This window comes from Apis florea, unplaced genomic scaffold (genome assembly GCF_048593485.1).
Source record: "Apis florea isolate Af1SG1 unplaced genomic scaffold, ASM4859348v1 contig_2492_pilon, whole genome shotgun sequence".
Classification (NCBI taxonomy): domain Eukaryota; kingdom Metazoa; phylum Arthropoda; class Insecta; order Hymenoptera; family Apidae; genus Apis; species Apis florea.
The window spans coordinates 3,084,012-3,109,234 of NW_028256593.1; the positions used below are offsets into that span (position 1 = coordinate 3,084,012).

Sequence of the window (25,223 nt, forward strand, 5' to 3'; positions counted from 1 at the left end):
AATATTCGAGAGCACGATCTCGTATTACGAAAATATATAATAATAATAATTCTGGTTTGGACGTCGTCTGCCACTCGTCGTCTATACTTGCCACAGTTGTACAAGAACATACACAACAGCTTGGGTCCAACACATAACATGCAACACTATAAACAACTATAAACAAATTTATAGTTTTACTTCTTATCTCTCTCCTTTCCTTTCCGCTCCAAAGACATCCAATTTCAACCCCCTTGCCCTCATCCCTTCGAAAAATAAAAATCTCGCTCACCGTCTGATTACGCCTGCGGCCAGCCGCTGCGTCGACGCCTGCTGCCTCGGCTTGCCTCGCCTCCTCGTTGCTGGTCGTCGGCCTCGCGGCCAGATGCCTCGCCCTGAGCTGGCCGCCCTTGCCCGCCCCGTCCTTGGTCGTGGGCACAGCTGACGAGGTGGCGCCCCTCTGGGTGCCGTTCACCGGGTCCACGGCGCCGAACGTTTCCGGCTGCAGCGGCGCCGCCCAGTTGGTCGGCGGCTCCTCGATCCAGGGCCCCGAGGACCCGTAATGGGCGCATACGTAGAGCAACACGCAGATATTGAGCACCACCGACACCCGCAGTGCCCAATTTCTACGCAATATGCCCAACATGCTCATCCTCCTCCACCACCGCCACCACCGCCACCCCCTCCACCACCACCGGGGGGAGGCCGGCTACCGTCTTTATCGGGCTCGTCTCTTCCACTCTTCCTCCCCACCCCTGCGCGGGGCCCGTCCTGCTCCGCGATCAGGATCTGGCCATGGCTCCTGGCCAGTCTCGACCCCCCTCCTCCTCCTCCTCCTCCTCCCCTCTGGAGCCGCCTCTGAAAATTAGACGTGGATCACGTTCGTTGCTTCCGTGTCGATCGTTCGATTTTTCTTTTTTTTTTTTTTTTTTGATAGAAAAGAATGCAACTCGCTTTTTGGGAAAAGTAAAAACGAATCGATCATTTTGATTGGATCTGTTCCAATTGTTGTTTTTTTTTTATAAAATAATACAGTTTTTGGTAAAGCATTTTTTTTTCTTATTCTTTAGATAAAGAATAGGTCCTTCGAAGGATAGGTTCTAAAGATATTCTAAAAATAAGCGCGCGCTTCTAGTTTTGCTTCGATCGATTGAAAAACTTGCAAAGATGTTTCATCACGAGGAAAGGAAAAATTGATATTAATTAATCGATATATTGTCTTTCAACGAGAACATGAATATCATCAATCACGGTACATCATTATCACCAAAGGATCGATAAGCCGCTAACAATCCATTCGACGAGAGGAGGATCACGTTTACGCAAGAGTTCACGGTGAAATCGAGGGAGAGCACGGTTAGAAATCTGTTAGCTGGCCGGCCATTTCTTAATCGGCGGACTACTTTGGCCAGGGAAAATCAATAAGGACGGGTTTAATTTTAGCTCCGCGAACGCGGAAACACCGATATCCCATTTATTATCATTCGTCGAACAGAAATATGCAAAAATTGGCCGTCAATTGTGCGATCAGAAACGCGAATATATTCGAGACTAAGCCATCAAGTTAAATCGATAATTCGATTGATTTTTCCTTTCTGCAAATATTTAAGGATACACGCGAGCTTTTAAATTATCATTGTCAACACGTATTATAAATTCAAATTACTACTACCTCAACGACTAATCCCAAACTTTGAATTAATTAGATTGAGAAATCCGTGGAAACGCGTTGATTAAACAATATTCCACGATGGAAACGGACAATCGAATGTCATGCTTCGAGAGAGAGAGAACAAGCCAAGAGAGAGAGTTTACAACTGCAACTTGCAAGTAAAACACCGAGTCTGAATCTAAGCCAACGTCTTCTCCCCCTTCGCTCTTCAACTGGTATTATCTCAACCTGCTCTTTGAGGCCTTCCCCCTATACACACATACATATATATATATATATATATATCACTCCCAGAGGGTTGTACAAAGCCCTGTTTCACCGGTCGAACAATTCTTGCGCACGGTTATTAGCGAGAGCAGTGGCGAGAACAACGGTTGGAAATTGGCACGGCACTTTGTATCGCGACTTAATACGATATCCTAGACAGCAATTGGAGTTTCTGAAGTTGGATTGCACGTCACGAAGAGGGGAGAAGTTGGGCAACATTATGCCGGGAGGGGCACGACGATATTAGCTTTCGATGATTATTACTCCGAGGACGAATAGGGACGAACGTCACGGATTATGCTTTATACGCGCGCGTGGCAAACTTGGAAACGATGTATAAACTTCCTAAACAGATATTCTTATCGTAATTATGATATATATATATATATATATATATATATATATATATATATATATATATATATGTATGTGACCGGTTTGAAAATTATCGAACGTGAACGCTTTTCAATCGTTTTAAATTAAAATGTTTAAACGATTAATTATATTTTGTAAATATTAAGCTTTTTCATCGATCCGGAGAATTTGATATGAAATTTAGTCACCAGGAGTAGAAGAGTACTTAAAATACTCGTATCTAGACGATTAATTATATTTTGTAAATATTAAACTTTTTCATCGATCCGATGAAGAATTTGATATGAAATTTAGTCCATATACCGGGAGTAGAAGAGTAATTTTAAAAGACAGTGTTGCGAGTATTTTATGTACTTTCACTTTTCGTGAAATCGATTAAAGGAATCTTTCGGTAGATATGCGAGTTTACTTTGCTCTTCTCGTTTAAATAAAATTTAAAGACGCGGAGTTGGTTGCTCCTGGTGTCGGGCAACCCGCCCTGCATCGCACGATTACATTCAAAACGGAAGTTTTAAATAAAAATTTAAAGACGCGGAGTTGGTTGCTCCTGGCGTCGGGCAACCCGCCTTACATCGTTGCATCGCACGATTACATTGAAAACGGAAGTTTTAAATAACGAGAATAATTTTTATTATCACAAATATAGAGAAATATTTTAAACAGGTGTTATACGATATTTAAGCAGTACGATAGTACGTCGATATAATTGATGCCATCGATAAATTTGAAAAATAAAAAAAGGGTAACATAACCTTTACGCTCGACGTTTCGGTTCGACTATTCGATTCGAGCGCGATGTATAACGTTATTCGAAATAATGCACGTGTAATAACGAAGAAACTCGACGAATAGGGACGAACCGAAATTCTAATGGAAGTTGCAAGAAGGCGTCAAGTTCGATCGAATCGTAATTAATAAGATTTAAAATAGAATATTGATTATTCGAAATATTCTTTGTACGAGAAAAGAAAAAAAAAAATTAATCGATCGAAGATGCTCTCGAGCTCAATTTTCCAGCTTGGCACGCACTTCGTATAGAAGTAATGAATCGACTGGTAACGAGATAGCCCTACTTTCATTTCTTTTCTTTTTCTTTTTCGAAACAACTTTCCAATATATTCAAGAAATAATTCAATAATTCGAAGAATTATCTTGTTATCGAAAGTTTCCTTGTAAAATTTTATCGTACATAAAAAAAAGTTAAATTCTGATTGAATTTCGGCTTGGCCTATTACGTTTAAATTAATGGCGGGAGCAGACAGTCTTGATTTATTTTATTCACGAATATTATTTATAAATTGGTTGACTTTTGATCCGAACTATAATAAGGATTAAATTCTGATTAAACTTAGGTTAAGTCTAAGATCGATCCTCGTATCGCTTTCCACTTATTTTTCATTCTCTCGGCGATCTAATGTTGCATACTTGCTCGAGTGGTTCGAAAGTGTCCCAATAATGGGACACCGTTTCGCGATCCTTGCCAGACGATTGCGCCACACTCCACAATTAATCGCTCTAAACCTGAAAAGAGAGGATACGAGATGAACGGTCGACGAACCGTTTCGTCGTGTCGCAAAGTTGGCGCCAGGGTAGGGGGAAGAAAATCGATGCAACTGTTTAATACGAGTGATTCATCGGGACTCGATTACCGTGCAAACGCGCGGTAGAGATCTTTCGGCGTGCTTATCGTTCACCTCGATGGCAACATCGAAATCTCGTCGCCACGGCCTTTCCTGAAGAAAAAGAAAATCGATATTAGTCTGAATAAAATAAAATTTCGTCTCGATCCAAAATATAACAATATATCGATTGTGATAAATTTTATCCTTGATTTTGGAGTAAAGAAAATCGATATTAGTTTGAATAAAATAAAATTTCATCTCGATCCAAAATATAACAATATATCGATTGTGATAAATTTCATCGCGTATCCTTGATTTTGGAGTAAAGAAAATTAATATTAGTCTGAATAAAATAAAATTTCGTCTCGATCCAAAATATAACAATATATCGATTGTGATAAATTTTATCGCGTATCCTTGATTTTGGAGTAAAAAAAATCGATATCAGTTTGAATAAAATAAAATTTCATCTCGATCCAAAATATAACAATATATCGATTGTGATAAATTTCATCGCGTATCCTTGATTTTGGAGTAAAGAAAATCGATATTAGTTTAAATAAAATAAAATTTCGTCTCGATCCAAAATATAACAATATATCGATTGTGATAAATTTTATCGCGTATCCTTGATTTTGGAGTAAAAAAAATCGATATCAGTTTGAATAAAATAAAATTTCGTCCTGATGTCAAAATGTAACAATATCTCGATCTTGTGATAAATTTCATCGCGGACGTATGCTTGATTTTGGAGGTAAATCGATGCAAGAAAAAGAGCGAAAGTAATTAATTAATTATATTATATTTTCATGGATTACATTAACGTAACATTTCTTGTTTCAAATTCATTTAAAACAGAGTCTTTTACGAAGGACGAAATGTATTTCCAATTTTTGAAACGATACTTTTAATAACGAATTATATATTTTTAAGAAGCGATAAAAAGAATATCTAACAATACGAAAAACTCGTATATATATATATATATTTAAATATATATCAGGGCTATTCTTGCACGAGTACAACAAGTAACTGTGAACTTTTTATCGAAGAATTGAAATATCGATCTGAGGCGTTGTAAATGTGTTTGTGAAACGTGTTTCTAAATGTTCCGCAAAGCGTAAATTGTTTCACGTTACCCATTATGATTCGTTCCGGCGATAAAGTCACGCGTTGTTTAAAAACAATTTCACTTGTCGCGCGTTGGCAACGTTGATGCACAACATTAATATGCACTTCCGCAGAGGATACATTACCATAAGTACACGAAGTGTACCGGGTGCGCGTTTCTGTTTGATAAGAATCGGGGAGAGAAGATTCTGTCTGGCTTGTAAATTAACCGTTAGGGAGCCGAATCGGATCGCTGCCACTTGTCCTGCAGTTAAACTCGCCCTCCTCGTGTTCGTGAAAATTTCGATACGAAGAATTGACGAGCGATCGAAAAAAAAAAAAAAAAAAAATAAATCGAAATAACAAATTCGAGTTAAAAATAGTTCAAATCCAATTTACCTATCTTTACTATGAAAATTGGCTTAAATGTTTAATTTGAAGTTTAAAATCCTCTAATGAGGTATTCGTCAAGAAATGTCAATTATTATTATAAATCGATTAACCAATTAATATTCGAATGACGTCGATAATTTAAGTAATAATTATGTAATCTTGGCCATTCTTGGCTACAATTAATCGTGCTTATTCGCATGCTTCGATTCTTAACTTTTAGACCGTGTTTATAATTTTTTTGCAATCGACGCACAACAGCACAAATTGCATTTCAACGATATTCGATAACAGACAAGTTTAATCTATTTCTATGTAATTACACGATATATAATCTTATACGCATCACGTTCGAAAAATATACGTAGGAAAAACTCTTCTTCTTGCCGCTCGAATTCAGTTCATATTCCGTTTCCGGTGAAACTTTGCGTATCACCCTTAATGATTTCCTACGTAGGCGTTGCAAGCTACGTTCGCATGCCACTCCAGTTGAACGTGTTTCAATGAATTCGAATCGACAATGAATTTTCCCTCTCCAAGCTGTTAAATAAAATTTTCTCTCCTTTCCCCTCCCTCTCGTTCCTTCCATCCATCCATTTCGCGTCGAAGGACACGCGTCGGGATCGCTATCGAATTAAAATCAGATAACATCGTTTACTGGCACGTTGGAAACGTTGGGTGGCGCCCCATGCGTCGAACGGGCGAAACGTTCCCTCCGTGGATTCAGTGTGTTTCCTTCGTATCAATTTCGGTCACCTACGCCTACTTCCGGAAACGACCGGATGGACGGCCGGACGTCGTGGGCGTTTCGAATCGCGATCGAGATCGATCGCGTTGAAGAGAGGAGGATTCATTAGAGAAATTAGAACGAGGAGAGAACTATTCCTCTAATGGGATATCCCTCCTATAATTACGCCTTCCATCCACGCGATTTTTATCTAAATTGAATTGGATTTTCCATTCATCGAGAATGTTAATTATTTTTCCCCTTATTATTCACGTTGATGAATGGATTCTAAAAACTAGAAACTTTTTTTTTCTAATTCAATTCAATTTGACGAGTAATCGTCGAATATCATTTTCTTTTCTCCTTGTTTTCGAAATTTAAGAAAATCGAGGAATATCGATCGACAAATATTTTTCTACTTTGGCTACTGAAGAAGAGACGGTGTACACGAGTTCTTTCTCGATTAAGAAAAAATTACGGATACTCCAATCCTCAGATAAAAGCAAGATTGCGGCGATATTATTTTAGGTTGGCATCCCATCGGTTAAAACGCGATGAAAATGGGAGGGATGAAAATCAGATCAGAGAACTTTCCTCGAGTTAATTCGGCGCGCTCGAGGATTCCCAATTTCGCAGAAAAGAAACCCATTCTGCTATGACGTTTGTAATTCTCGGCCGATGCACGAGACAGCTTTCAACCTGATAATAACTCTATTACCAGACACCCGTGGTAATACTGTCCGCGTTGCGAAATACAGGCGGAGACAGGCGGACGGAGGAGAAATACGGAATTTCACGGGAAATTCAATGAAACTTTCCTCGAGAAGAGAAACGAACGAGACTCGAGTTCCTTTCCTCCCTGCTAATTACTGATATATTGGACGACGAGAAATAATAGAAGGCAACTTTTTCAACTTTTGTCAATGTCAATTACGATGATCAGCCGATCGATAATCATCGAGTTTCGAATTGGCTTCGAATTTCCTTCATTTCTGATCATCTTCGTGGAGTTCTAATTAGATTTGAATGCGACGAATTTATTTTTCTCTACAGGATAAGGTTTATTCCTCCATTTACTTATATTGCAAAGGTTAGGTTTAGCATCAAGCTAACTTCGTTTCTTGTTGTTAGAAATTAGGATTCAGCTTGAGTGGATTCATTATAGATTAAGTATTTCATTCTTCGATAAATGCAATAACAAGAAATTGCAATTCTCGTATGGAATATAAAATTTAAATCCAACATGTTCATCTTTGCAAGATCTTAGAGCGTTCTTAGAGTGATGGCTTATATGGTGGAAATGATGTTCTTCTTCTCTCTCAAGCAAGATTTCGTGCAAAGCGATCCATTGATATGGATATGTCTCGTTAATTACAGAAACACTGGCTCGAACAGAGGCTGTCCAACGCTGGTGATCGCTAATGGGAATCACAGATGGTCCAATTCACTGGATGCCAATAGACCAGGGAGGTTGATGACCTAAATTCGAAGTCAGAGACGTGTATCTCCTAGTGCACGACACCTATCCAACCTAATACAATTAATTCGCACCAACAGTAGAATATTATTTCTATAACGATTTACCCAAGAAATTGGAAGAACAGTTCCAGCGTAGGATTCGTTGTTGCCAGAACGAGTGAAAATTCTTTCTGTTTAAAAGTAAACAGATTAAATAGAATTAAATAAACTCGTTCTATTATTGATCTTCTTTTCTTAGCTTTTTCAGGATCTCAGATCTCGGATCTTTTTTTTTTAAACCATGCGTTAATAAAAAATCGTACGTGCAGATAATAAAGTACATAATAAAGTTTCGTGCACTATCACGTTCGCATGAATCAGTTTGAATTGGAGCACTGAATTAGATTACTAGGAATAATAATAGTATATATATATATATATATACAGAATATAATATTGAAACATTTTTGAATCCAGATAGATTGCAGAAGAAGCCGGAAGCGTTGATTCATTGGTAAGGTTGGTTATACGCGATGCTTGGATTATTTGATGTGATGGAAGCCAAGACGGATACAAAAGTAAGTGTACAAATATATTCGGTTCGCTTTGACTCGGTTTGATTTGCAAACAAATGTTGAAGTTTGCATTATAGATAAACCCATTCACGGACAGAGTGGATTGTCCTGGTGTCTACCTCTATCTCTCGCTTCCATAATCGTTGTTACAAAGGTGCTTCATCGATTATTATTAACCTATTATTATTGTACACTTTGCGCGTATTTAGACTCGTAATTCGAATAATCCATAGCATTAAACGTATACCGATTTAACCAATTTATATTGTTGAAATTACCTTACCCTCTCCCTCCCCCTTTCAATTTTAAATACATTCTTCGTACAATTCGTATAGAATAAAAAATAATGTAAACATTATAAACTTATATAGGCAATATATTAAATTTAATTTTTTGAAATAATATTTATTATATCGTTAAAATTAACTCTCTCCCCTCCTCCAATTTTAAATACATTCTTTGATCATCATACAATTTACAAATGATCCAAGCATTAATCGTATATACACAATAAACTGATATTAAATTAGTAATTTTTTGAAATAATATTTACTATATCGTTAAAATTAATCCTCTCCAATTTTAAATACATTTTTCAATCGTCCCATAATTCACAGTTCAAGTGATCTAAGCATAAACTGATATTAAATTAATAATTTTTTGAAATAATATTTACTATATCGTTAAAATTAATCCTCTCCAATTTTAAATACATTCTTCAATCGTGCCATAATTCACAGTTCAAGTGATCTAAGCATAACAATATATACTGATATTAAATTAGTAATTTTTTGAAATAATATTTACTATATCGTTAAAATTAATCCTCTCCAATTTTAAATACATTCTTCAATCGTGCCATAATTCACAGTTCAAGTGATCTAAGCATAACAATATATACTGATATTAAATTAGTAATTTTTTGAAATAATATTTACTATATCGTTAAAATTAATCCTCTCCAATTTTAAATACATTTTTCAATCGTGCCATAATTCACAGTTCAAGTGATCTAAGCATAACAATATATACTGATATTAAATTAATAATTTTTTGAAATAATATTTACTATATCGTTAAAATTAATCCTCTCCAATTTTAAATACATTCTTCAATCGTGCCATAATTCACAGTTCAAGTGATCTAAGCATAACAATATATACTGATATTAAATTAATAATTTTTTGAAATAATATTTATTATTATATCGTTAAAATTAACTTTTCCTCCCCCCTCCAATTTTAAATAAATCTTCAAATTCAAATAATCCAAGGATCAAACGTATATCAATTTAACCAATTTATATCGTTAAACTTATCTCCTCTCCCTCCCCCCCCCCCCCCAATTTTAAATAAAACTCTTCGATCGTCCCACAATTCACAGCTCGAATGATCCAAGCGTACGTATACACACCGATATATAAATTTCGATCTCTTGAAATAATATTTATCACACAAGCGAGTTAAAATTATCTCTTCCCTTCTCCCCCTCCCCTCCCCTCCCCTCCCCTCCTTCCTCCCAATTTCAAACAAACTCCTCGATCGTCCCACAATTATAAATCGTTCTTATCGTTCGTCATTTTAACATGCGGTTTTAACATTAACATAACAGTCGGGGCCTGATGGAGGCGCGATCGTCGGCGTGTGTACACGGATTTCCTTATACGCTACGGAGGGAGGGGGGACGACTTGTGTCGGGTTGTGAGATAAAGGAGGCTAGTTCTCTAAACTGATATTAAGGAAATTGCGATGGAAGGCAAGGTCAGTGGATGGAAGAAGAGGGGAGGGGGGGGGAGGGGAGAGAGAGGCAAACGAATACGGGTCATCCACGGGTTCCCATCCGTCTTTGGAATTGGTTTTTTAGGAGAGGGGGGGGGAGGGGGAGGAGGAGGCCCTGCGTACACAGAAAGTGTGTGATCTCTTCGCCAGTTCCACCGCCGGTTCGCTTTAATAATAGTCGTACGCCGGTCTGGAATTAGGGAAGTTTTATCGATAAAACGGAAAAAGGGGGAGGCTTTTATGTCGAGGCTGGCATCCGTTATTATCGTAACTAAATATACGCGAAAAATCCAGGTTGAAGATGGATGTACAAGTTTGTAGATTATTATTATTATTATTTTAAAGAAAGATCGCGAAAATGTCGTATATAATTTTATATTTCTTTTTTTTCTTTTTTTTTTTTTTTTTCAGAAGACGCGCAAGCTTGTTTGATTGTCGCAAATAAAATCTCGTGAAAATTATGTTTTGATTTGACAGTCTTTCTATCGTTTATCGAACTTTTCTACGCTTTTGAGTATTGAATTAAGAATTTGAGAAAATAATTTTAAAAATTTTTACGCCACTCGAAGTTCAAAATTCTGAACGAAATTTCGATCGATCTTGGAAAGTGGTTCAGATGCGTTTAAAAGTTCAAGTATGACTTGTCAAAAAATTCGTGAAAATTATATAGTGATGGCAGTATTTCCGTCGAATCTTTTATCTTCGAGTATTAAATTAATTTCGAGAAAGTAATTTAAAAGAAATTCTCGAAGTTTAAAATTCTGAAGGAATTTCGATCGATCTTATAAAGTGTTTAAAAAAGTTCAAGTATCGCCTTTTACATTTCGTTTCATGAAACAATGAAAAGCTTTGTATGGAATAGTTTCTTCAAACTTGTCGAGGATTATTTCCTTTTCAAACTTCTTCTCGTTCGATCGTCGGGGGATCGATGCGCAATTTGTTTTGTGCATGTGTGTCGTGAAAAAGAAAGAAAAAAAGGAGGAAGAAACACGTGTACACGCCACTATGCACGATGGTGAAATGAATTATGGAGCAGGAATACGGTGACCAGCAATTTCGCGACCGGTGTCTTCGTGTAAGGACACGTGTTTAGACGAGTCGATCGCTTAAACGATCGATTATTATTTATTGTGACTCGAATCTTAACAATTTTGAGAGCGAAGAGGAAAAGGTGTCGTTGATGAAATTCGAAGGTTGGTTTGAATTTAAAAGTTTGGTGTTAAAGGTATATTTAAAAAAAAAGTAAATAGAGAAACAAAACGCGGAATATAAATTCGAAATTTACTTGTTACTTCATACAATTTTCAAATGAAAAAAGAAAAAGAAAAAAAACAGGAATGTTTTTCCTCGCTGTGCAAGTGAAAAAACTATGAAAAATTCATCGATTTTATTGACACGACGAATCGGTACAAATGATAAATAAATAATTATTTTAAAGAATAATAAACAAAGAATAAATAAATAATAATTAATTTATTCTAAATTCTTAAGATAAGAAATATTTAAATTTTAATAAATTTGAATTTTAATTATTTCGATCGATTACGTAAAATGTCGCAAGAAATGCAGCAAAAGGTATTGTTTTTAAATTATTTTTCAAAATGAGTAAAAATGAGAATTACTCTATTCTACTTTAAATTTTATAAACTGTGATGATTTTTCCCGATTTTTCGAACCCATTCTTATCCAAATATCATGCACATTTGAAATTTATGAATTGACTCATTAAAAAAAAAAAAAAAAATTTTAAACCAGAAAATCTCACGAATCATAATATTTGCCATTTTGAACAATTGATTTTTATAAAATATATAAAATATAATCTCTCTACAAATAGAATAAACAAGAATAAAAATACTTTCGGAGGATTGTATAAAACCAATAAATAATAATATTCTCTCAACCTTTGACATCTAATCTAATCGTCCATTCAATTTTTTGTCTCGCGAATCATAACACTTGTCATGCAATATTTTTTTGAACAACTGATTCTTATATCATTAATAATAAATAAAGCGACAAAGTAAAAAATCAAGATATTATAAATTTTTCTCTACAAATAGAATGGAAACAAGAATAAAAATGCTTTCGAGGATTGTTACCAATAAATAACAATATTCTGTCAACCTTTGACATCGTCTCTTGGTCCGTGACTCGAGAGATTGAGAGCCACTGCTCTAAACGAAACTTGGCCGATAGAGGCGGGACGAGGAACGAAGCTTAAATGAATTTGTCCGTTTATAATTAAGTATCGTGACAAATATCTCGGGAAAAAATAAAAATTTAATAACCGAGAGAGAGATAGAAATGAAATAAAAAGAATTCATCCATTATTCCAGCATGTACTTGTGCAAGGATAATTCGTCCTCTAAAGATAGATCGAGCAAACAAGTCGAGGATAAAGCTAGTGTTAAATAACTGACTCACCGACTCATTATCGAGGCAACGGCCAAGAAATTACAGTACACGCTGTTTGCATCCTGAGTATTCTTTCTTTTCTTTCCTTGAGAAATCAAGAGTCTAAACCTTTTTTCCGACGTACAATCAAGAGATTGGTATTAATTTCAATTCGAAGCAACGAATAGCCATCGTTCGTATTTACCTTTTTATTCTTCGAAAATTTTATCGAAAAGAAAATCGAAATCGTTCCTTATTTTGTTTCAAATGATGAATCAACGATCAATCAGCAGCAATGAAATATACATTAATTAATTATATACAATTCATAATCCACAGTTGAATTTTTGAGAAGTTATAAGCTTCGTTATAACAATTTTAGAAATTTTACGAAATATCCTTCAAAGCTGTCGTTACCTCTTTGATGTCATCGAAGTGGCATTTTCTTTCGAGCGAGCTTTCAGCTTTCGAAAAAAGAAAAGGAATAAACTGCGTTGGAACGTTCTCCTCGTTTACTTTTAGCCTCCTCGATGATCTTTTTGTTTTCCATTCCTCCAAAAGTAAAGTAAACGTTGCTTTGAAAAATGGCCAAGCATTTGTATACCATAATATGGTACAAGATATTATTATTCGTGATAAATTTCTGAAAATTCGATGGTTTGATTGTACGAAACAATTTTTATATATAATTTTCGTTGAGATCGATCGTATAAATTATAACCAAGTTTACTTTCCAACAGATATAATTGGCTGTTAATTATAACCATAATAAATAGACCGTTTATAATATTTATAATTGCTTTTGGCTAAATTGCGCAGGAGATTGCGATTAATTATCACGGATAAATATCATGGATACTCTTCTTTTCGTTTCTTTTTTTTTTTTTTTTTCAAAATTTTCTTTTAATTACGTTGCGTGCGATCGCGTGTAGGTCTTGCTTTTTTTAAAAAATTTTCTTTTAAACGTAACAGTGATCTAATTGGCAATTTTAAATTCGAATATCAGAGAGAAAACAGAAAGAAAATTTGATATCCGTAATTTTCTCTCTCCTCGTTGTTTTTCCATTTCAACGTATCTCAGCGTGTAATTGTTTCATTGTTTTTCAACAATTGCATAATTATTGTTATTCACTTCGATACCGCATGAGAGAATGAACAACGATATTTTTGATCATCATTATTGATTGTGCCGACAAACACGTGATACACGCTCGTACAATGTTCATAAAATGATGTAATCAACTTGTGGACGGATGGATAAATTAAGATTTCCAACGAAACACGAAAAAGAAAAAAAAAAAAAAGAAATATAAACGATAAATTAATACCATGATATGATAGGATTGAAAGATTTGAAAAATTGGAGAAGAAGAATCGGCATGGAGACGCGCGATTCTCGCGCTATATGGACCGTTTCGTACGTCATCAAGAGTAAACAAAGGGAAAAGCAACAAGTCCTAACCCGAATCTAACCCAATAAGCAACAAGTCCCACGCTTATCAAATGCCGCTCATCATCGGCGATAAATTGGAAGCGTGGCGTACAATTTTCGTGATCCGGTCATAAATCTCTGTCAATCAGCAAGGGTATATCGGGCAAATTAGCTCATTAAGGGAGAGAAATGAACGGAGGAAAAATTGCACGTTTATGAAACGAATTATCGATCGAAGATAAGGATCGTTAAATTATTTCGTTGCACGGTCGTCGTTTCGTAAAATGTATAAAAAAAAAAAAAGAGAGAATTTATTATATATATATATAACATATATACACACTACATACACGAAGAGTATAGTTGATGCATCGTTGCCAAGGATACATTTTTCATTATTGTGTGTTATTACGAAACGGAGAAAAACTTAAGGCTTGGAAATAAGAAAAAAGAATGAAAGGAGAAAAAAGATCGGCCGGGTTATACGTGTTTCGGAACATCGATGACTGGGAGCATTGTGCAAAGGGTTACGTCAGAACAGTCCCTCGTAGCAGAAGCTATTTTATTACTTGATTACAAGATTGTCAGGCATTCGCTCCTTTCGAATTTTTTTAAAATGGTCCTTGAATAGTAAACCATTCTTTTGCAAATTAAGACTCCCAGTGTTGCCGGACGATGTTGCATTGTCCAATGATATATATTGGACAAAAAGGATATATGCTGTGATCACTTTATATATATTTTAGAGTAACTTGTCCAATGAAACCTACTAAAATCTATACATATACGTTTGGAGGAATAATGCTTTATATATATTTTAGAGCTATAACGAAATCTATATATTGACAAAAAGGATATATGCTCTGACCACTTTATATATATTTTAGAGCCACTTGTCCAATGAAATCTACTAAAATCTATACATATACGTTTGGAGGAATAATGCTTTATATATATTTTAGAGCTATAACGAAATCTATATATTGACAAAAAGAATATATGCTCTGACCACTTTATATATATTTTAGAGCCACTTGTCCAATGGAATCTATATATTGACAAAAAGGATATATGCTCTGACCACTTTATATATATTTTAGAGCCACTTGTCCAATGAAATCTACTAAAATCTATACATATACGTTTGGAGGAATAATGCTTTATATATATTTTAGAGCTATAACGAAATCTATATATTGACAAAAAGAATATATGCTCTGACCACTTTATATATATTTTAGAGCCACTTGTCCAATGGAATCTATATATTGACAAAAAGAATATATGCTCTGACCACTTTATATATATTTTAGAGCCACTTGTCCAATGAAATCTATATATTGACAAAAAGAATATATACTCTGACCACTTTATATATATTTTAGAGCCACTTGTCCAATGGAATCTATATATTGACAAAAAGAATATATACTCTGACCACTTTATATATATTTTAGAGCCACTTGTCCAATGGAATCTATATATTGACAAAAAGAATATATACTCTGACGACTTCATATATATTTTAGAGCCACTTGTCCAATGAAATCTACTATACGTTTGGAAGAATAATGCTTTATATATATTTTAGAGCTATAACGAAATCTATATATTGACAAAAAAGATATATGCTCTGACCACTTTATATATATTTTAGAGCCACTTGTCCAATGGAATCTATATATTGACAAAAAGAATATATACTCTGACGACTTCATATATATTTTAGAGCCACTTGTCCAATGGAATCTATATATTGACAAAAAGAATATATACTCTGACGACTTCATATATATTTTAGAGCCACTTGTCCAATGAAATCTACTATACGTTTGGAAGAATAATGCTTTATATATATTTTAGAGCTATAACGAAATCTATATATTGACAAAAAAGATATATGCTCTGATGACTTCATATATATTTTAGAGCCACTTGTCCAATGGAATCTATATATTGACAAAAAGGATATATGCTCTGACGACTTCATATATATTTTAGAGCCACTTGTCCAATGAAATCTACCGAAATCTATACACATTCGTTTGGAGAAATAATGCTTTATTATTTTATAGCTATAATGAAATCTATCGAAATCTATATATTGGCGAAAAGAGCATATGACTTCGTTCGGAGGAACGACGCTTTATGTACATTTTAGAGGCGCACTAGCACTCGAAACGGGTCGATCGACGCAATTCAACCAGATGAATCTTATTCGATTATTCGTCCACTGTTCGACACAAGTTTTTTCCTCCACCGTGTGAGAGTACGCGTGCACAATTCGGTGGAGAAGGTGGGAAATAGTCGTAGACGAGCGAGGCGTCGTTTTAAACGAGATCTCGAGGGACACAGAGGAGGAGCACGGTGCTCCTCGAATCGAGTTCATGGACGTGGAGCGGAGCAGCAAGTGGCACGATTGAAAGGTAGGATGGATCTACCGGGCATACGTGACATAGATGCGCATACTTGAAATGATCGACATTAATGGGCAAACAACACGAGTTACGCACGTAGTTCAGCGGTCATGGGGCAATTTAAACAGAATCTAAACCGGCCAATTTGTCGGCTACCTGCGCGCGCTGGGGACGACGTAGACCCGTGAGAGAGGCAGGTGGATATACGATTTTGAAAAGATATCGCACACATTTATTTTTATCGTTTAAATCCAAAAATAGATCGGGTTCTTCGAGGTCACGGATATTTGGCTTTCGAGAGATTTGGGACAAGCCGTGTTTTGGATCAAACTTCATTGAACTCGGATCGTGAATATAATTATCCAGTCAAGTAGTGAAATTTAATACACAAAATAACCAACAGTATTCAAAATTTTCGAATTAGAGATGTTTACAAACAACTGAGCGAGTCATTCAAATCTAAAAAAATCTGTTGAAAAAGTGAGGAGGGTAAAAAATGATTTTCAGAATTATCTGCAATTATTTATATCGAAAATTTTGCAATGAAAATTTGTTGTTGTCTCGATGCAACGAATGAAGATATATTTATGAAACGTAAATCCTTCGGTAATCAATCACTTTGGCCTCATTTTAAAACTTCTTATTGTCGCTTCGATAAATTGATTTCCCTCGAAGATGCTTTCAACCAAATTAGAAAAATCTATCGTATCTTGCGTGTAAAAAAATAATAAAAGAAATTCCTAGTAACAGCGTGACTCAAACTTTAAAAAATCACATTATTTAACTCGTATAAACTTAAAACTCAAAATTATATATCGAACATATATGTAGATTATTCAATTAATTGAATCATTATTTAACTTATATAAACTCAAACTTAAAATCAAATTAATTGAATCACATTATAATTAACTTGTATAAACTCAAACTTATATAAAATCAAACTATTGAACATATATATAGATCATTCAATTAATTGAATCATTATAATTAACTTGTATAAATTCAAACTTAAAATCAAATATATTGAATGTATATATAGATCATTCAATTAATTGAATCACATTATTTAAACTCAAACTTAAAATCAAATATATTGAATATATATATAGATCATTCAATTAATTGAATCATTATAATTAACTTGTATAAACTCAAACTTAAAATCAAATATACTGAACATATATATAAATCATTCAATTAAACGAATCATTATAATTAACTTGTATAAAGTCAAACTTAAAATCAAATATATTGAATATATATATATATATATATATATATATATATATATATATATCATTCAATTAATTGAATCACATAATTAACTTATATAAACTCAAACTTAAAATCAAATTAATTGAATCACATTATAATTAACTTGTATAAACTCAAACTTATATAAAATCAAATTAATTGAATCACATTATAATTAACTTGTATAAACTCAAACTTATATAAAATCAAACTATTGAACATATATATAGATCATTCAATTAATTGAATCATTATAATTAACTTGTATAAACTCAAACTTAAAATCAAATATATTGAATGTATATATAGATCATTCAATTAATTGAATCACATTATTTAAACTCAAACTTAAAATCAAATATATTGAATGTATATATAGATCATTCAATTAATTGAATCACATTATTTAAACTCAAACTTAAAATATATTGAATACATATATGGATCATTCAATTAATTAAATCACATTATTTAACTTATTAAATTATTAATATTATTAATATCATATAACATATTGTATTACACTTTAATCATTCAATTAACTGAATAATCAATAATCTTAAGAAAGATTAAAATACGCATGATGCATCAATTTATTCGTAGAATAACCTTACCATAGTATATAATTAACGAGGGATTAATTGCAATATTTTTTTTTTTTTCTTTGATGATCCAAGACTTCAAACCGGGTAATAATTCCGTTGATGTATTAATTTGTTTGCGCGCAAGCCGTGTAGGCGGGTGAGCAAAGACAATGAGCGCACGAGTGGAAAGACAACGTTGCCATCGATCATCGTACTTCACCGTGCCGATATCGAATTCCTGGAAGAGCAATAAAGCGCACATCATTTTCCAGATGCACGCCAGAAAAACGCCGCGTATCCATCGGAAAAAACCGACAACTCCGTGTATCCATCGGCTTTTCCAACTTATATTTCAGAAAATCTGTGGGTCAATGTCGTTCCGTGCAAGCGATGCAAGAAAATTACATTCTTACATTTTCCAAGATGTCAATCTTTGAAGAAGAAAAAGATTCGCGTTGTTACACGAGTATCATCGATACTTGTTTCTCATCGATGGGTTTAACGACACAAAAAAAAAGAAAAGAAAATGTACAACGACGATTGTAAATACACTGGATGCAAATTCTATTCGCGAGTTTGCAAGATCGATTCGAATTCGGATAAACGTAAGTGTTGATACGTGAAAAGCATTAATTGTTGGGATTTTCTTACAATTTTCCTCTTCGTTTTTATTTTTTAGAATCTTTGGAATCGATTCTTCTTAAGATTATTGAATTCGATTAATTGAACGATCGAATTTGTATCTGTATATAATATAATAGTTCAATAGTTTATAACTTGACTTAACTTGAAAAAGTTGAATGATTTTTTTAAATTTTTGAGTAAATATAATTTTGAATTTTGAATGGCTTATTCATAAATTCGTGTCATCTTATATTCGCGACACGAATCAAAGACGAACCATCTCGTATAATAGTTTCTTTTATTTGCATAAAAAAAAAAAGAAAATAATAAAAGTGGTTGTAAATATTGAAAATCTGACTGAACTGTGAGATATCGTATAATTTTGTTGAAATTTTCGTTCAACAACGATGAAAATTCGAATTATCGAATTTCATTTTTCGATCGAATCGGATGTAAATCTATCATGACAGTGTGTATCTTCGAAGAACAGTGGATTATTTTAGGATCGTTCGTTATGTATTCTCTCCTCCTAAAACTATTATATTGTGATTGAAAGTTCGTCGAAGACGATATAACATTATTCGCTCTATTGTTTGCAGAATGTAGCAGCATACATTGGATCGACTTTCCAATCCAATTTATTAAACGCAATGTTTGAGTTTCCAATTAGACTCTGGATAATATTTGACTTTCCAATTGGAAGTTATATACGATTAATAAGATCGATGCTAATAAACTGTTTCTCAAAATTAACACGTTTCTTCTTTTCTCTTCTTACTTCGATATTCGATATTTGTTGAAACTTGGAAGATAGTTCGAATGGTTGTGACGATTTATTAAATACATTTTATTCCAAATATACCTTTGATTTGAAATATTTCGTATATTCTCTTGTTACTTTCAATTACTAAACTTCGTTCGAGAAACGAGAAGAGGAATAATAAAAAAGAAGCTTGGTATTAATTATTGAAAAATAAATCGTTCGTAAAGAGTTTAAAATAAAGAAGGACGAAAAATGTGCGGCGAGCATGCGGACGAAATAAATAAATAAATAACTAGACGGAAACTGGCACTGATATCAAGAAGAAAATTTTTATCTCCACTTATCGGGAACATAAGTGTTGTTCAATTTCCTGAACACACATATGTATATAATCGTGGTATTAAAAAACGAAAATGGGTCGAATAAACGTTGCCTTTCACTCTTTCTTTCCCTTCAAATCATCCCTTTAAGAATCATCAGATTGAGAACCACTTGTTATATGTATAATATGTAATTGTATCAAAATGAAAAACACTATTGAGAAATGCTTGTCCAATCTTTTTTTCAAAGAAGGTTCTCAGGTTGAGAACCACTGCCGCTAAAATATTGCAGCAATATTGAAACTATATTAAAGAAAGAAAGAAAAAAAAACAAATAAGAGATAAAAATCGTTAATTAAAATCGTAACCCTTTCAAGGATTTACAGATTGAGAACCCCTGATCTAACGAATCCAAGAAGCAAATCATATTGAATCATACGCATATATTAAATTTGTAAAAGAACGGGCAATCCAAATTTTTAAATTTTTAAATTTGATACTTCACCGATAGATCTGTGGATTAACTCTGACTCAGAATTACGAGATTAAAGCCTCATAATTCTGATGATTCGTTTCAATTCTGTTCCCGTTTCGTTCATCATGATGCAACAAAATGTTTCTATCTCGATTCGATACATATTATTTTCCACCGGATGAATAATAAATGAATAATAAATAAACTTACGCGATTATCGAGGCACGGAATAATAATACCAGCGACGAGTTACAGCGTACAGCGCACAGTGTATATATCACGCTCGAAAACAATTATCTCGAAACGATCACAGGCTGCTGCCACGTTCTCCTCGCCTAGCAACGTGCGGTTAACAAATGTGAAATACAAACGGGCGGGCACGCAGCTTTCAAACTTGGAGAAAATTCTATCGGCCCCAACTGTCTTATACGGATGTATTTAATCATCGAGAGATTATTTTTAGAAAAAGAGAATTTTCTGAGAATTATTCGATAAAAATTGGAAAAAAAAAAAAAAAAAGATAGATTTTTCTTTTATCTTATCTCGTTTCTTCCGAGCCAGATACATTTCGTAATCGTCGTTTTTTTCTTCGATAAATCATAATATCTCTTCGTATGTAGCTTTGGTATAAATAATTAAATAATTAGACGAAGTTTTCTTCGAGTTTTCGATAAATTGACAAACTCAAGTTTGAGTTTGTTGCAACAATTTGAGTTCCCAAGTTTAGATTTGGACAAGCAATTTGATCTCGAGTTTGAGTTTATACAAATCGAGTATATAATTCGATATCAAGTTTGGGTCTGTGCTGAGTTCAAGTAACTCGATTTCAAGTATAGATTTATGTTATGCAAGGATAATGAATTTGACCAAGTCAGATTCGATTTTCTCTTTTTTTCTTTTTTTATTATTTCAAAGCACGAAATTATATATTTGCGTCGTTATTATTACGAAAATATGACGATTGTACGATGTAAACTTGTTGGAAAAATAGGGGAGTTCATCCATTCATCCATTCGTGTTCGCAATTTATGAATTCGGATCGATTTCGATGAAACGTGGATTGCTGTGTTCGGTTTGAGAAAAGATAATCGATAACAAATCTGAGTTCAACTCGGGACTTACACTTTCCTCTTTTCGAGCATAGATGAATAAGTTATTTTCATTAGTCCAATCAGCTTTCGATCTCTTATGAAATATACGCACAATCACTGAGGAAAGTTTTAATGCATCTCGTAAAAAGAGATTATTTTTACTTGAATAAAATCTCTCGCACAAAACAGCCATTTATCGACGCATAAAAACAAATAGCTCGATATATTACTGTCTTAACGCGCTATTAACTGTGCAATGAAATTTCATAGAAATTTCATTATTTTAAATAATGTCGAAATCGATCGATGAATCGAAACAATGATCGATGAAAAACGATAAAGCGGTGTCTAATCCGTGTCTGGCTTCATTGGATCTGATTCTGAGCGGTTGGCAAAGGAGGCAAATGTTTATATCGTACCGCCATTTATCCTTGGACGGACAAAATTAAAAACGTGAAAATCCTTCGGTTCGATTCAAGGAATTTCCTCGTGGCAAGTTTTATCAATAAGATCGATCGAGTCGAACAATTGCTTCTCTTTGCAGAAAAGGAGAACTACTTTGCTCAATCTTTGTTTCCATCCCACGTTTAAAATTTCACAAATTTTCACAACTCCCTTTAAATTTTCCATTCCAATCCTCCTCCCATCTTCTTCCTCCACCACGAATGGAAACACGACTCTGTTATATAGGAAGTAAGAGGGAGTAGATCCCCAAGCAGACAGACATTAATGATTCCCGTTGTAATACGTGGAACGACGCGAAGGAATAGGCGCGAGAGTGGAGAGTTTCAGAACCGGTTAAACTCCCGCGACAACCTTGAAGAGAAGTCTCGCAAAGCGAGAGAGCCGAGGCAGACCACGTTTTCACCGCGGCGGGGAAGCCTTACAAATTCTAATGGGCAAGTTCACGGTTCCTGAGCCCGTTACCGATCGTCCACATGGGACCGCTTCTCGGATGCGACGTATGCATCCTTGCAACCCTCTGCCGATCAGAATTCTCCAGAATTTTTCGAGTTTTCGAAAACTCCTCGTCCTCTTAATCGTCCTTTTATTTTCGAATATTTGATAAATAGGGAAGACACTATTAGGTGGGTGGATCTCCGCCATCTTGGAACGAGTTGAACGTTTTATTTTATTATTACGAGAAATATTTTATTTTTTGGAAAAACGTTGTTGGAAGTTAGGGATGGTTTTATTTTCGAATATTTGATAGATTAAAAATGGGAACGGATCTCTGCCATTTTGGAACGAGTTATACATTTTATTTTCGAACATTTGTGTGCGAGAAATATTTTATTTCCTGGAATAGAAAATATTGTTGGAAGTTAGGGATGGATCAAACTTCTTCATCTTCTTAGAATCATCGTTTTATTTTCGAATATTTGATAAATAGGGAAGGCACTATTAGGTGGATGGATCTCCGCCATCTTGGAACGAGTTGAACGTTTTATTTTATTATTACGAGAAATATTTTATTTTTTGGGAAAACGTTGTTGGAAGTTAGGGATGGTTTTATTTTCGAATATTTGATAGATTAAAAATGGGAACGGATCTCTGCCATCTTGGAACGAGTTATACGTTTTATTTTCGAACATTTGTGTACGAGAAATATTTTATTTTCTGGAATAGAAAATATTGTTGGAAGTTAGGGATGGATCAAACTTCTTCATCTTCTTAGAATCGAATTAATCGTCGTTTTATTTTCGAATATTTGATAGATGGAAAGCGCTATTGGGGATGGATCTCCGCCATCTTGCAACGAGTTATACGTTTTATTTTCGAACATTTGTGTGCGAGAAATATTTTATTTTCTGGAATAGAAAAACATTGTTGAAAGTATGAAGAATGTAGAATAAATGTTTGCATACGAGAAATGTTTCATTTTGAGATGGATCCTCGAAGTCTTAGAATGGATTAATCGTCGTTTTATTTTCGAATGCTTGTATACGAATGGTTGGAAATTGGGAATGGATCCTCGTAATCTTAGAATAAATAGTTTCATTTCCGAAATACGAGGAAACGTTTTATTTTGGGATAAAAAGCACTGAAATAATATCGCGCGTATACTCACGATTAAAATTAGTAAATCTATGTAATATAAATAAAAATAAATCGCAGTTTAAAGATCACAGCTGTAGGGTATATATATATATAATTTTATATATATATCCTTAAAACTTTCATTCTATTTATTGTTTTACTCGTTCGGATAAACATTCTTTGATTTAGAAATATATTGTTTGAAAGTGTTTGTTTATATGTATACTTATTGATTTAGATGAACATATGAAATAAATGAAGATATAAATGTGGAAATAAATAAATAAAGAAATAATTAAAAAATTAAATAAGTGAAAATATAAATTAAAAAGTAAATGTAAAAATAAATAAATAAGTGAAAGTGTAAATTAAAAAATAAATCAAGATATAAATCTTTTAATAATAATAAATAAAAAAATATGTAATGTGATTAAATAAATAAAGCAATAAAAATTAATTGAAAAGAAAGATGAATAAAAGGTATATAATATATCACAGTAATATTATAAACATTTTATATGATTGAAAATTATTTATTATGTATAAAAATTTCAAGTTAATGTTATAATATCGATCAGCGCGTCAACAAAGTTCGATAAGAAATGATCGTTCCGTCGCGACCTGTCTTTTATTTATAGGACGCGAAGATTTACGGAAATATACGTCTTTTGCCGATTGTTCTAAACCATCATTTTTCGAATATAATAATCAATAATTTCTCAATTTTTACATTTTTTATTGTTAATTTATACATCTATTAATTTATTACAATATTAAATGTAACGATTAATTTAAACTTTTACGAACTAAAGTTAAATTTACTGTTTTACGATATTAATGTTTTATTTATAATTGCGTTGAAATATTCTTTAGTATCATTTTATAATAGAAAATAATTATAGAGCAATTATGAATTTCTGGTGGACAATAATTTAGAATTTTTTATTAAAATAATTTATGAATTTAATAATTTTTTTCCAATATACAAATATAAAAATTATATTTTTGCAAATTAAATTCATGATATTATTTTCGATTTATAACCGTGTAAACATATTCTAAAAATCATTTTATGCTCGATTCATTTAAATTTTTGAAATATTTTAATATATTTATTTATTTATTTATATATTTCTTTTCTTTGTTTATTTAATTAATATTATTATATATATATATTTGTATTAATTCATTCACATAAAGTGTCTTGTTTCTAAATTTTTTTGTTTTGTTCATTTATATTATACCTCAAATTATTTATTTATTTATTTATTTACTTATTATTTTATTGATTCAGGTACACATAGACAATGATTTATCTGTAGATTTTTATATCTTCATTTCATTTATATATTTCATAAATTTATTTATTTATTATTTTATTGATTTAATTACATATGTATATATATTCATTCATTTGCTAGTGATTTATTTAGACTTTATATAGACTTCTTAGTCTTGTTCATTTATATGTGCATCAAATTATATATTTATTCTTTCATTTGTTTACCGTACAGTTATAATTTATTATTCTAAGCAAGGTATTTTAAACTATGCTAAAACTAACATTCAACGACATTTTTAAATACTTTTCAATGTTTAAAAAAAAAATGATATAAAAATAAACGTGGCTACAATATTCAAACACACACGCAACAATCGATAAACCTGAAAATCATATTTTGATTAAACGATATCATTGAATACAAGAACGACACTTATACATAGGCGAAAAAGAGAGAACAATTCCAAATAAATTCACTTTCTACGCGATACTAAAATTCGAAAATTTACAATCTGCATCAAACGATACAAATATCTTATTACACCGTAATACCAAAGCCTGTGAAACCTGCGTGTGCTCGAATAATGC

At 33.1% G+C, this 25,223-nt stretch overlaps 1 protein-coding gene across 1 annotated transcript in view; it reads right to left on the reverse strand.

Annotated features, from left to right (window-relative positions):
* Positions 1–25,223, reverse strand: part of LOC100872130 (beta-1,4-glucuronyltransferase 1) — a 52,276-nt gene that overhangs the window by 13,205 nt on the left and 13,848 nt on the right. Inside the window, exon 2 of the mRNA XM_012487210.3 lies at positions 272–837. Within this exon, the coding sequence (XP_012342664.2) occupies positions 272–631 (360 nt within the window). The 5' untranslated portion in view covers positions 632–837. The remainder of the gene's footprint in view (positions 1–271; positions 838–25,223) is intronic.